At 40.8% G+C, this 13,498-nt stretch overlaps 1 protein-coding gene across 2 annotated transcripts in view; it reads left to right on the forward strand.

The window, feature by feature from the left end:
* Positions 1-13,498, forward strand: part of anapc1 (anaphase promoting complex subunit 1) — a 48,090-nt gene that overhangs the window by 20,861 nt on the left and 13,731 nt on the right. The window contains exons 28-45 of one of the 2 annotated variants that reach the window (XM_047603622.1): positions 196-374; positions 834-920; positions 1,031-1,170; positions 1,275-1,393; positions 1,714-1,844; positions 2,342-2,482; positions 4,506-4,658; positions 4,763-4,844; positions 5,140-5,231; positions 5,792-5,926; positions 6,384-6,466; positions 7,169-7,247; positions 7,337-7,411; positions 8,138-8,190; positions 8,313-8,460; positions 9,171-9,367; positions 12,723-12,809; positions 13,016-13,133. In XM_047603622.1, the coding sequence (XP_047459578.1) occupies positions 196-374; positions 834-920; positions 1,031-1,170; positions 1,275-1,393; positions 1,714-1,844; positions 2,342-2,482; positions 4,506-4,658; positions 4,763-4,844; positions 5,140-5,231; positions 5,792-5,926; positions 6,384-6,466; positions 7,169-7,247; positions 7,337-7,411; positions 8,138-8,190; positions 8,313-8,460; positions 9,171-9,367; positions 12,723-12,809; positions 13,016-13,133 (2,099 nt within the window). The remainder of the gene's footprint in view (positions 1-195; positions 375-833; positions 921-1,030; positions 1,171-1,274; positions 1,394-1,713; positions 1,845-2,341; positions 2,483-4,505; positions 4,659-4,762; positions 4,845-5,139; positions 5,232-5,791; positions 5,927-6,383; positions 6,467-7,168; positions 7,248-7,336; positions 7,412-8,137; positions 8,191-8,312; positions 8,461-9,170; positions 9,368-12,722; positions 12,810-13,015; positions 13,134-13,498) is intronic. The other variant, XM_047603623.1, reaches the window with a different exon arrangement.

Below are 13,498 nucleotides of genomic sequence, written 5' to 3' on the forward strand. Positions count from 1 at the left end.
CAACGCGCTGATTCACATCGTTGCAAATTTACACATTCACATCTGTCCAGTGAAGCCACACTCTGCGGCCTGACTTTCTCGAAGCCACCTCACACCTGGTGCGTTTAGAGGAGATTTTCAGACTTCCGTTCCCGTTACGATACTTTAGTTTTTAAAAGAAGCGACGCTGCCATTCCCGACTTTTCTCTGGCTCAGGTTTCACTCTGAAGGACTTGGAGTCGGTGCCCTTTGGCGTCGCGTTGCCCATCAGGGAGGCCATCTATCGGTGCCGCGAGCAGCCGTGTTCTGATTGGTCGGAGGACGTCTGTCTGCTGATTGGACGTCAGGATCTGACCAAACAAGCCCACAAGATGACACTGGCCAAGAGCAAAGCTGTGAGTGTCAAATGAATTAAAACCCAGAGGCAGCCGTCTATAAAACCACGGGATCCGCAAATCATTTTATTCAAAATTAAGATGGGGGCAAGATGCATTCTCTCTGTTGCTGCCATGGATACACGAGTGCTAAAACAACAACACCGCTAGTACAATGGACAGTATGAGCAATTTATGAAATATTTGCTAGACAATAGGGCAAAGTGTGCCACTTTTGACCACAAAGTAAAAGTGTTTTACACACCCATATTTGGCCCGTTGCTAATTTGAGCAAAGTGCTTTGAATGAGCTAAAACATCCAAACTGTGCCTCTTACTTGTAATGTCAGTGGTGTCCTACCAGTAGAAAGGTGTGTTCACTCACAAAGTACCTATATCTGTAATACACTTACACCACATTTATATTATGTATCGTTGCCGGCTGTATGTAAATATGTACCACATTTGGGTGCTTCTCCAGTCCGTAGGCACAGGATTGTCACTGGAGCCTCCTGCAACCACAGAAGTAGATGAGGAGGAGGATGGGATGTCAGACATAATTCAGGAGGTAACGCGGTCAATAAATATCAGTATTCGCGTCATTAGACTGGAGAGGATCTCTCTATAGTGGTGTGTGTGATTAAACCTCGGTGTTCCTGCCCCGTCTCTCATCACCAGGTCACAGGACTGATTTGGAGCCAGGACCTGAGGGTCCAGGAGGTCAGGAGGCTGCTGCAGAGCTCAAGGCCCGTCCGGGTCAGTGTTGTCCAGCTGCCAGAAGTCTCTGATCACGAGTACATAGAGGAGAAAGAGAACAAGTGAGTATAACGGATGATCGCCTTTGGTCTGGAAACATCACAGATTGGACAACAGCGCGGCAGTATCAGATGTTTCAGTGTTTTTTTGTTCATGTCTTCGTCAGACTCCTGCAGTTGTGTCAGAGGACCATGGCGCTCCCGGTTGGAAGAGGCCTTTTCACTCTCTTCTCCTATCACCCTGTGCCAACTGAACCGTTACCTGTCCCAAAACTCAACCTCACAGGCGAGTCCGAGCGTGGGGAAATTGTTTTCACCCAAACAGTGTCGACCCCTTAATGAAAATTGTGGAATTTATGGAATACTTTGTGGTTTTAAATGTGGTCCACTCATGAAGGCTGAGAGAATATATATAAAAACCTCCATGAAAGTTTGTGAAATAATAACAGGTGGTAACAGTTTGCCACTGCTTTGAAGGGAAAAACACAAGATTGTATGTCCTTCATTCATACGTTCTTTGTTTGAATAGGAAACAAATGTTATTCTCTGAGGGTATTCAAGTTTTTTTTGTGGATTGTTTCATGTGTTTCTGCGTTTCTCCTCCAGGCCGCGCTCCTCCAAGGAACACAATGGTAGATTTGAACAGTGGGAACATCGACGTCCCTCCCAACATGACCAGCTGGCCCAGTTTTCATAACGGAGTAGCCGCTGGACTTAAAATAGCCCCTGCTTCACAGGTCAGTTGGAAGGTTTTCGTTTTTGGTGACCTTCCCTTTAGCACCACCATCAGGCTGAAAAATTGACCTAGAATGTATGAACAATGTGACTTGGAGCAAGAAAATGTTTTGAAGTGTATAAAAGGTAAAGGTGTTTTAAAATGTCACCAGTGTTACCAGCTTTTTATTACTTTATATGTGACTTTAGCAAAAATGGTAGAACTAGTTTTAGACTTTAAATCTGATTCAGAATTAATTTAAAAGATAACTGGGTAACGTATTAATTTTCTGCTGCTCATTCAGGCCCATGTCATGTTTAATGATTCATTAATAATGAAAATGCAGTATGAATATCAATATATATATATATATATATATATATATATATATATGCACTTTGTGATTAATTCTTTTAGTATGATGATGGAAAAGGTATAAAAAAAAAAAAGAATCCCAGAAACAGAAACTGTGTAAACGCTGTCTTGCACAAATGAACGTAGCCTTTATTCTGTTTTAAGGTGGACTCAGCCTGGATCGCCTACAACAAGCCAAAGAGTCCTGAGCTGGCTAATGAATATGCCGGCTTCCTGATGGCCCTGGGGCTCAATGGACACCTCACCAAGCTGGCCACACTCAACATACACGACTACCTCACTAAGGTAGACACATAAGTCATACATGGCCAGAAACGTTTTCACTATTCAGTTCACACTTTGAGTTTCATGCAACAAATTAAGTATTCAGAATTTCTTTTTCTAATTGTACAAGTTACTTTGATAAGCTACGGTTATATGGACTTTAATATCACTTTCTGCCATAATGAATGTAGTTTTTACAGTGTTGCTCAGTTTGCAGAAGATGACCAACTAAATTACCATTCTTACAGTAATTTATTTTGACTAGAGTAATTTAGGGATTACTTACAAAGTAGTCTGTGGGGTTAAGATACTCCCAATTTACTCTCATTAACTTGCACACGCACGGCATCGCACGCGCTTTTCTCTAAATGAGTGTAAGTGAGACATGTAAACTTGCATCAGAGATATCGGCGAGTCAAAGCGAAACTCTGCCCTCTGAGAACCTTGAAACAAGACGAGTCCTTCCCACTTTCAAGTGAGAAAAACAACAGGATGCTGCGAGGCAATTCTTATTTGTGTGCAAGATATAGTTGTACGCAAAGAAAAACCACTCCACCACATCCACATCAGGTGTCCACTCTGGGTTTAGGGTTGGTTCATTGTCAGGTTCCGCTTTGATCCAGAATGCGAATTCGAGCTGCAGTTGATTAGGATCTAAGTACTTTCCCTGTTAGTCATTTCTATATATGTGAGAAGGTTTTAATAAAGATTTTAAACCTCTTACAATTAAGAGCGAATCGAATTCACTGCTGAAATACAGTACAGAGCCCTATGTAAAGCACATGTGTAACTTACGTCTTAATGAAAGCCTTGAACATGATTGACAGTGACGCCTGTTCGTAGCTGGTGGTTTAGTGTCGGTTTCTATTCTCGCTGTAAGAGAGAAAATTCACTGACACACTTTGGATCAGTTCATTAGAATTTTGTTTGGCTGTGGTTTTAAAGAGAACATGGAGGTGTGTTCGCGTTCCTCTCATTTTAAGTCTCACATTGCGTTCACCCCCTTTTTTGTGTATTGGGACCTAAAGCTGTGAATTTTAACAACATCCTTTTAGAATAGAAGCTCTACTTGTAACATACAAACTGAATGAACTGAAAAAAATGTTGAAACCAGTTCATAGTTGACCAAACATGGAAGTGAAACAAGACTGTCCATTACACTGGGAGGTCATTTTATTCCCTTTGTCGTTTCGTTGTTAGGTTATTTACTGGATCATTTTCAGCATTTCTCATACATTTTCATGCTTATCTTGATTGAAGGGGGTGTGGGAAGCAAAGGTTCATTGATTGATTGGTGTACACCCATCAGTCATAACATGACCACCTCCCTAATATTGTGTAGGTCTCCCTTGTGGCTCCAAAACAGTTGTGACTCATATGAGAATGGATGAGGGCCTCCCTCATGTTGTTTTTGAGTTGTTCTTAAACTGTTTTTGTGAGTGGCTGCTACCATCAAGATGTGTCATAGCTATGGGGTGGAGGTGTCTGATCTGATCTAAGTGGGTGGTATATTTCTAAGTAACAACCACATGAATAACAGCTCCAAACGTTTCCCAGCAGAACTGTCACACGGTGATTGATATTGTTCACTTCTCCTGTCAGCGATTTTGATGTTTAAGGTTGTGGCTGATCTGCGTATGTGTTCTGACATTAGTCCTTTGGCTGCATAGATGATTGATTGCACCATCTTCAGAAACTTGGCTCAGTTAAAGTACAAGCACCTAAAGTAGGGCACTTGAATATATGTGGTTGCTTTGCATAAAAAAATAAATAAAACATAACAAACAAACATCCGTATCTTAAAGTTAAAGTAAATTCAGCAAAGTCGTTGTGGTCTGTGGCTGGATCTTCTAAATTTAGAGCAAAATGTCTATTTCCTTCAAGCTCAAAATTTACATTTACGGTTGACCTACTACATGTTGTCTGTGTTAAAACTGGTCGTTGGTCTTCTTTTGTGATTTATTGAACATGCCAGCATCCTAATTCAAGCTGTCACTCATGAGCTGGTGTGGGAACTCGGTGAACGTACGTGTGTTTCTATCAGGGCCATGAGATGACCAGCATCGGGCTCCTACTGGGAGTGTCTTCAGCCAAACTGGGCACCATGGACGTTTCCATCACTCGCCTGCTCAGTATACACATCCCTGCTCTGCTCCCACCCACCTCCACCGAGCTGGACGTGCCGCACAATGTCCAGGTAAGACTGAGTGCACTGCGTTCGATAAGATCTGCAGTGAATATCCTGTACAATGGCGCTGACTTCTCTCTGCTTTTTTTTTTTTTTTTTTTTTTCCCCCACAGGTTGCGGCTGTAATTGGCATCGGGCTGGTGTACCAGGGAACAGGACACAGACACAATGCTGAGGTCTTGCTGTCTGAGATAGGTACGTGTGACATTTTCAAACAGGACCTATATTAATTGCAAGATTAAAACAAACTTTTAAAGGTCCCCATATGAATTTTATTCACGACAAGTGTGAGCACAGACATCGTCGTGTAAAATGAAACCTACATGATCAGAGCCTGTTTGCTGTTTTATTTAACCATTTTTACAGCCAGTTCATGCTAAATTTGGTTCCAGATTTTCCAATATGAGGATTTGATGTTACTGAACTTAGTACTGATGTGTTGTGTGTCGCTATTTATTTTTTAAATGAAGTCAATCTGTGCGTCTTTCAGGCCGACCCCCGGGTCCAGAGATGGAGTACTGTACAGACAGAGAGTCGTATTCACTCGCCGCTGGACTCGCCCTGGGTATGGTCTGTCTGGGGGTGAGTCACACACACACATTGTAATTCTGCTGTATCGAACGAAACCAGATATCTATGGCTGATACGCTTCTGCCATTAAAAGTCATTGTGGTGTTTCATTTTTTTGGGTGTATTTACCAGATATCTTCCGTGAGAGGAGGACTGATCCATCAGACGTTTCCACTAAACTGAACAATATTTGTTTTTATTGGTTTGTTGAACATCTGCTGGCTTCTGTAACCGAAACCCCTTGTCAAGTTATTGTTAACTGTCACGTGCTCAGTGATGCTTCGTGTACTTACCCAGTGAGAAAGATGAAGAATGCAGGTTCTCACACAAGTTCACAATGACTGTGTTTCTTTGTCTCCTTCTCTTGTTTCCTACTATGTGTGCAACATTGTCCTTCATTATAATGAACCCCTTACCTTGGAAAACTTGTACCTATACTCCCTCTTCTGTCTGATTCTGACTTTCTTATCTTGCCATTTTCTTGCATCCCATCCTCCCTCATATTCATCACATATATTCCTCTGTTTCTCTCTCCCTCTGTTGCACGTCCTCCGAACCCTCTGTTCTTACAGCATGGAAGCAACTTGATCGGGATGACAGACCTGAATGTGCCTGAGCAGTTGTACCAGTACATGGTTGGGGGTCACCGGAGAGCTCAGGCCGGGGCCAACAGGGAGAGACACAAGTCCCCCAGCTACCAGATCAAGGTCGAAGCTGAAATCCTTAAAAACTGTTTCACTGTGTAATAACATTTTGAGTATGTCTAAATGTTGTTGACGAATCCTCCACATTCATCTATCACTCCTACGTATTTCATTTCATACTGATACACTGGCTTTTCACATAGTTTCTCAGTTTTACTCAGGGCTACAGCCCCCTGTTAGCTAATCTGTTGTTGTCACATTTAAACACTGCTTCATTATTCATATTGTATGACCCTTTAGTCATGTCAGACACGATACAAGACATTGCTGTCAAAAAGTCATTGGCATTAAACACTAGTTATAAAAAGTAGTACTAATGTACACACCCACAACGTTTCGATTAAGTGCCATCACTACAAACCAGTCATCCACAAATAATTTAACATGTAGACAGAAGTTCTGAAAGTAAACTGACGAGTCATTTCCGTTGATAAATTAACATCGTGGATGGTCATTTCAGGAGGGTGACACTATAAATGTAGACGTGACGTGCCCGGGGGCCACGTTGGCCCTCGCCATGATCTACCTCAAGACCAACAACAGGTGAGGAATAGAAACAGCTCATGGATTCGCTCATCTAAAGATAGATTTAAAATGTGAAATAAATGAGCAGTTAAAACAGTGCTAACCTGAGCCTGCACTACAACAGGTTTTTGAGATCAGGGCTCTGAAGGTTCTCTTTGTTCTTCTTCTTTTCTGTAATTGATTCAAATCTATACATATAGATACATATACATTAAAGTAGCTCAAACATTTGACCAGTAGTGTATGTTATGTACCCGTGTTTGTTGATATATATCTTATCATTGCATAAAATATCATTTATAGATACAGGGCTACTGGGATACATCAGCTGCATCATAAGAAACATCTTAGAAAATATATAAAGACTACACTAAAAACGAGACATATTCAAATTCTTAACTGAGGATTTGGTACCTTAGCCAATACTTTATATTTATGAACTGTAAACTGTTCAACGGGTCCAGACTCCTAGATCTATCCAACATGTGCTGTGCTCTACTTTTTAACTGTATGTCGCCCATGGAGCAGAGCATCGTAACCTGCCTGATTAAAAGTTGACAGGCTACAGAAGAATGAGACTCCTCCACCTCCCCAACTGTCCGTTGGTCAAGGCGTTCCCGTCTTATTCAAGGCTCATCTGGTGCAGTCGGTCTGTCGGCTGAGAGGGTGTTGAAGGAAGGTATTAACACCCCCTTTTCTCACCGTGGTTCTGTCCACTAGGTCCATCGCTGATTGGCTGAAACCGCCAGATACGTGGTTCCTCCTCGACTTCATCAAGCCAGAGTTTCTGCTGCTGAGGGTCAGTGTGTCTCTGTGTGTTAGCGCATGTGTGTGACCATTTCTCCCACCTTTCCTTAATCCTGTGTGCCTGCCTCTCTGCCCCTGCAGACTCTTGCTCGGTGTATTATCATGTGGGATGAAATCCTCCCTAACACTGAGTGGGTCAAGAGTAACATACCTCAGGTGAGAAAATACACACACAGCATTATGTTCTGAAAAGACTTGCAGCAATGCTGCAAAACTGGCAACAAATCATAATTAGTTTGTAAAGGGTGCTTATTTGAGCTACATCCAGATCATCAGTGCTGTTCTACTGCTGTTAAGCAGTTCATTCTTGATGCACCCACAAGACACTGGGACAGTTTGCACAAGCAGAAATAGACTCAAGAGAAGCGAGCGATTGAAGTGGCAGACAGACGTGTCGACCCGTCATATGTTTAAATTTTGAAACGGACAACCCCACCAAAGACACACGACAATGCGTGCATTACACGGTGACTCACTAACAATGTCGCTGGCCCCTCTTTTTTTTATTTTTAACTCTGTCACCTATAGTGTGAATGACTTGGTGTGAGTATTATAATGGCCATTACATACGTGTTTCTTTTGGTTGGTTAACGTGTCTAAGGCAAAAAATACTTGACCAGGAACTTAAGCACACTTAAAAGTCTTTGCGGTTTTAATACATTCAAATGCAAGTTCAAACACTACAAAGTACAAATGTACTCAAAAGTAATCCAAAAGAGAATATACATCACTTCTCACTTGTGTTACTTGAAGATAAAAACAATAGTTTCAATGTAACCGATTACACTTTGTCTGTATTAGTAGAATTTTATGTTTGTTTAAATGTTCAAAAAAAAAAAAAACACTACATTTTTATGTTTAATTTTCTGTCTCTGTTTTCAGATCATGAGGGGAACATTTGACCCTTCAGAAGACATTAACATGGAGACAATGACGTGAGTATTTAAGCCAAAAGCAGGCGTACTTTCAATACTGTAATAAATGTAAAGTAAGCAATGATTTTTTACATAGTGACCTTCTCCACCATGACTGATTTTGTGATGTTTATTTTTGTCAGCCAAGCCCAAGACTACATCACGGCCGGGGCTTGCATGGCACTGGGCTTACGCTTCGCCGGCTCTGCCAACTCTGATGCGTTCGACTGCCTCTACAAGTTTGCGAGGACCTTCATGAAGATCATGTCGTTTGCTGGTACAGCTGGTGTGGTAAGTATTTTTTAGGGATGCACCGATCCACCCTTTTCACCACTGATACCGTTGAAAATTGTTGAGGCCAGCATAAAAGGAATATTGTTTCTGGTTTAGTATCGGCCGATACCGATACAGAAAAACAGCGTCGAATTATGGTAACAAACGACAAGTTTCATTGTGTGGAAAAGTTTGGGATCATTCTTTTGTGCAAGGCAACATCAGACTTGACTATTTTTTTAAAAAACAAACAAAACAGATATAAATGTACTGGATTACTTATTTATTTAATAATTGCGCACCAGTAAAACAATCTTAACCATAAAAAGGTAACAAGTGTAACTGGTTCAGTCAGTGCAATTAGGGACTCACAATCCAATGTAAAACAAAATATATATGAAATAATAAATAAAGGAGCTGAAATTGAGAAAAAAACAATAGCTTGGTAAACTTTCAATATAAATAGCAATCAGCTCTAAATATAGTTTAGTCCAAATGGGAATTAAACATCCATTACCGATATGGATCGGCTCATTCTCACCGATACCCGATTTAGAATTTTCTTCGATACCGACACAAGTATCGTATCGGTGCATCCCTAGTATTTTTTATCTTTAGTATCTGTAAAAATAGACTTCCTAAACGACATTCTACCTTAAGTTGTTGATTTCTTATATTTGCTCTTTGCTCTGTTTCTCTGTCTGTCACATGCGCCTTGGTCTCTCCAGCAGACGGGCTATTACAACCTGCAGACGGGTCTGTCAATGATTCTCCTGGCTATGTCCATGGTGATGGCTGGCACCGGGAACCTGAAGGTGCTGCAGCTCTGCCGCTTCTTCCACAAAAGAACCGGAGGCGAGATGAACTACGGCTTCCACATGGCTCACCACATGGCTCTGGGTCTGCTGTTCCTGGGAGGGGGCAGGTGGGACACTAACATACATGTACACACATACACGCGGCATCCATTTAAACACTGGTTTGGTCTCTTAATCTTAAAAAAATATATATTAACGGATAATAAATGATATAAATGAAGAGAGAGAATGAAATTAATTAATTAAATCTCACGTAAATAAATATTTATTTATTTATTCTCCTTTGTGTTAATTCCCTTATTCGTTTATTTAACGTCCCCTTTCATTTTTTGCTATTTTCTTAGTTTCCTTAAATTTGTTTTATGCCTGTTCAAATGGGAACTCAGTGCGTCCTGGGGTGCCCAGATTGAATCTTAACACAAGGTCTGAACAGGTCCTTTGTGTACTGGGGGAGCATTGATGTTTGCTGTTGTTTTTGACCACTTAATGTCATTGGTGCACTCAAGACACATGGTCAGTCTTAGTAAAATATATTCATACTTTCTATTTCCATGGTATTTGTTTACCGCGGGGTAAATCCACGGAAGACCTAATGAGCTAGACCATCTGTTGCAAAGCTGTGTGTTGCAAAGACGTCACTGGAATTAAATAACTAAAAAATTACATACAATCACAAACTCACACTGGACTTTGGCTCACACCTCTCAGATGAGGACACTGAGGTTAATTATATTCCATGTGTAGTCTGTTACATGACACCTGAGTTGCTGGATGCCAGCATTTGCACACACATACAAAAACACAGCCAGTAGATTTGGGGCTGCTGTTTCTGGGAAGTACCAGGTACACCACATACACACATATGACCCAAGTTAGCCACACATGTACACACAAGGCTGCTTTGAGTGCTGTGTTGCGCATAATGAATGACATTTAGACACACACACACACACACACACCCAAACCTGGTTCCCTAAACCACTGACCTTGGCTTGTGTATTTTCAAGAGAAACAGTAGCTCCTACTCTCTCATTACATGTTGCAAATGTCCCTCCACCTAAGGCCTCCATCAGATGAACCTTTTGATTTTATTCAGGTCACGTTTTATTTTAGAAGTGCCAGCTGAAAGCTCGCTCAACTCCAGGGACTGAACAATTGAATGTCATGCACATAAGTGTGCATTATCAGCGAGGGTCTGCAGAGGTTGTAGGTTATGCCAGGGAGCAGAGTCATTGTTGCATTTCCTACAGTCTCTCCTTTGGCCTCCCTGTCATCAGTCTCCCACCAGTTTGCATTGAACATTTCTATTCAAATTTGCTTTCCTGACTTATTGCAGTTATCTCTACATCTTAGTCATTCATTTTTTTCTCATTCATCTTCTCAGCTCATTGCCATTTTCTCCTTTTTCTGACTCTCTTTCTGTTATTTTCACTTCTCATATTGTTGTGTTTTTCCATCCAGAGTCACATGTGTTGCACTCAACCAGAATGTTTGGCCTGGACTCGGTCCTTGGATGCCTCCCACTGCGGCCAAAATATTTCCAGACAAAAATTTCCCACAAACTCTAATACACGTTATACAATTCTATAGCTGGTAGAAACTAATAGCAAGAAGAAGTTACTTTTTGGCTGCACTTAACTGGAGGTTCATACATTTTAGCAGAAGTTGAAAATTGTTGAGGCCAGCATAAAAGGAAAGTGAGTCCGATGGTTACCCAGAAAAGTTTCAGGAAGTTTCTGTGTTTGACTGTTGTGTAGTTACAGATTAATCCTCCTTTTTTGTAACAGTGTACTTTAACAAAAATGGTAACAAATATTCAACAACATGTGGTGAATGTGAAGCTTTGCAAATTGAAAGAAAAATAGGATTATTATCGTGACTTTATACGCTTCCTGGCGAAAACAGTCGCCACCTGGATTTAAATAAGCAAATAGGTACGAGCCTCCTATTGGATAATTACTGCATGGGTGATTATCTTTCAGCTGGCAACAAGTTATTTGACCCCAACTGATGTGATAAGTAGCTCCTCATTTCTTAACCTCCATGTCAAAAGACACATCCCTTGGCATGGAAAAGATGTTAGTCTGTTTGAGAAGGGTTAAATCACTGGCATGCATCAAGCAGAGAAAACATCTAAGATGATTGAAGCAGAATCTACTAAAATTGGGTTAAGAACTGTCCAACGCATTATTAAAAACTGGAAGGATAGTGGGGAACCATCGTCTTTGAGGAAGAAATGTGGTCGGAATTGATTGAGATCGGCGCCCAATTAAACGTTCAGTGAAATCAAATCGAAGAACAACAGTAGAACTCAGGGCTATGTTTAACAAAGTAAGAGCATGTATGTATGTACAATGCGAAGGGGACTCAAGGGATTGAGACTGAACGGCTATGTAGCCTTAAGAAAACCACTAATCAGTGAGGCTAACCGGGAAAAAGGCTTCAGTTTGCTAGGTCAGCTGACGACCTGAATATACTGAATGACCAGGTTATTACATCAGTGGATTTTTTCTCTCCCTGATGGTATGGGCATATCTCAAGATAAGTGGTTCAGGGAGCATGAGACATCATTTTCACACATGGATGGCCCAGACCTGAACTCCACTGAGAACCTTTGCGATTTGCTAAACAAGGCTTTGAACAGTGGTCAGACTCTCCCATTATCAATACAAGATCTTAATGCAACACTGGATAGAAATTAATGTCTTGCCACAGAGAATGCTGCTGTAATCAAAGCTAAAGGCGGTCCAAAAATATATTAGAGTGTTTGACCTTTTTGTTTTTTGACAACTTTTTTTGGCCAGGCTGTGTGGCTTCTCCTTTTTCCTTGTCTTTTATAACACTCTCTTGGGATCTAGGGAATAACACTGATTTACCATCGATTTAGCTGAATCAGTCTTTCTTCTGACAACACTTCACTTCATACATTTTGGGCAGATTTACAAAGAATATCTCTGCTTTACATCATTTACAGGCATTGAGACTCTATTTAAGGTCTTTTGATTTGCAAATTTGTGGAAAATGTATTTAATGTTCTTAAAAACGCTGAACATGACACGAACAGCCATCAAAATGAAGAGGAGCATCCTCTACCTCAGGTTACCGTCAAGTACTTCTAGCAGGCACAAGCATCCTGACCTAACATTATTGTAATGACTCCATTAGTCAAAGTACACACTTAACTCCTAGCTATTATGTTTAATAGGCTTTGTTGTAAGGGCCTTAACTAGATTACAACATAGACCTGGTGTGACTTCCAGAAAACTGATTTATTTGTTGTGCTTGGTGTTGTGTTCTATGACAAAGTTAAGAAAGTCATCTGCAATAATTATTTATGATTCACTTTGTGTACGTAAAATTTGAATGTACTTTGCTATGTATAGTGGCAGGTATTGGTGAATATGTATTTAATAGAGAGTGAAGAGAATATATTTGTAGTATTTTTTGTCTTATTTTTATTAGGTACACCCTCAGCACCTCCAATTCAGCCATTGCTGCTCTGCTGTGTGCCCTGTACCCACACTTCCCTGCCCACAGCACTGACAACCGGTGAGTGCAACACATGTGGTTGTCCATTATGTAATGGACAAAAAATGGATTTTAAGTAAAGTTCCTGAAGAAATTCAAACAAAATGAAATATAAATTCTCTTGTCAATTTGTGAACAAATAACACTACTCAATATCTATCGTTATATCATTAACATCGATGTTCTTTCAGCTGTTCTTTCATATGCTACTGTTGTTATTACTGCAGATACCACCTGCAGGCCCTGCGGCACCTGGCTGTGTTGGCTGCAGAACCTCGCCTGCTGGTGCCGGTGGATGTTGACTCCCTGAAGCCTTGCTATGCCCTGTTAGAGGTCACCTACAAGGTTGGTTCACATGACTCTCTTTCACTTTTATTCCTTTGAGAAATGGAAGTGCAGTCGTTATAATTTATAATTATTATATATAATTAATGTGTGTGTGTGTGTGTGTGTGTGTGTGTGTGTGTGTGTGTGTGTGTGTGTGTGTGTGTGTGTGTGTGTGAATAATATGATTTTTTTTGTGAAAGTGACACAGACTGCAAAGCATGGCAGTAGCAGCATCATGCTTGTAACAATAGAGAGTATAACTAATTCAGCAAAATGTAGTCAGTCTGCAAGAAAACTACAACCTTTTTTTCCAGCAAGAGAATGACCTAAAACTTACACCAAAATCTACACAGACATAGAGACATAGTTCAAAGAAGCAAGAT

Source organism: Mugil cephalus, chromosome 13 (genome assembly GCF_022458985.1).
Source record: "Mugil cephalus isolate CIBA_MC_2020 chromosome 13, CIBA_Mcephalus_1.1, whole genome shotgun sequence".
Classification (NCBI taxonomy): domain Eukaryota; kingdom Metazoa; phylum Chordata; class Actinopteri; order Mugiliformes; family Mugilidae; genus Mugil; species Mugil cephalus.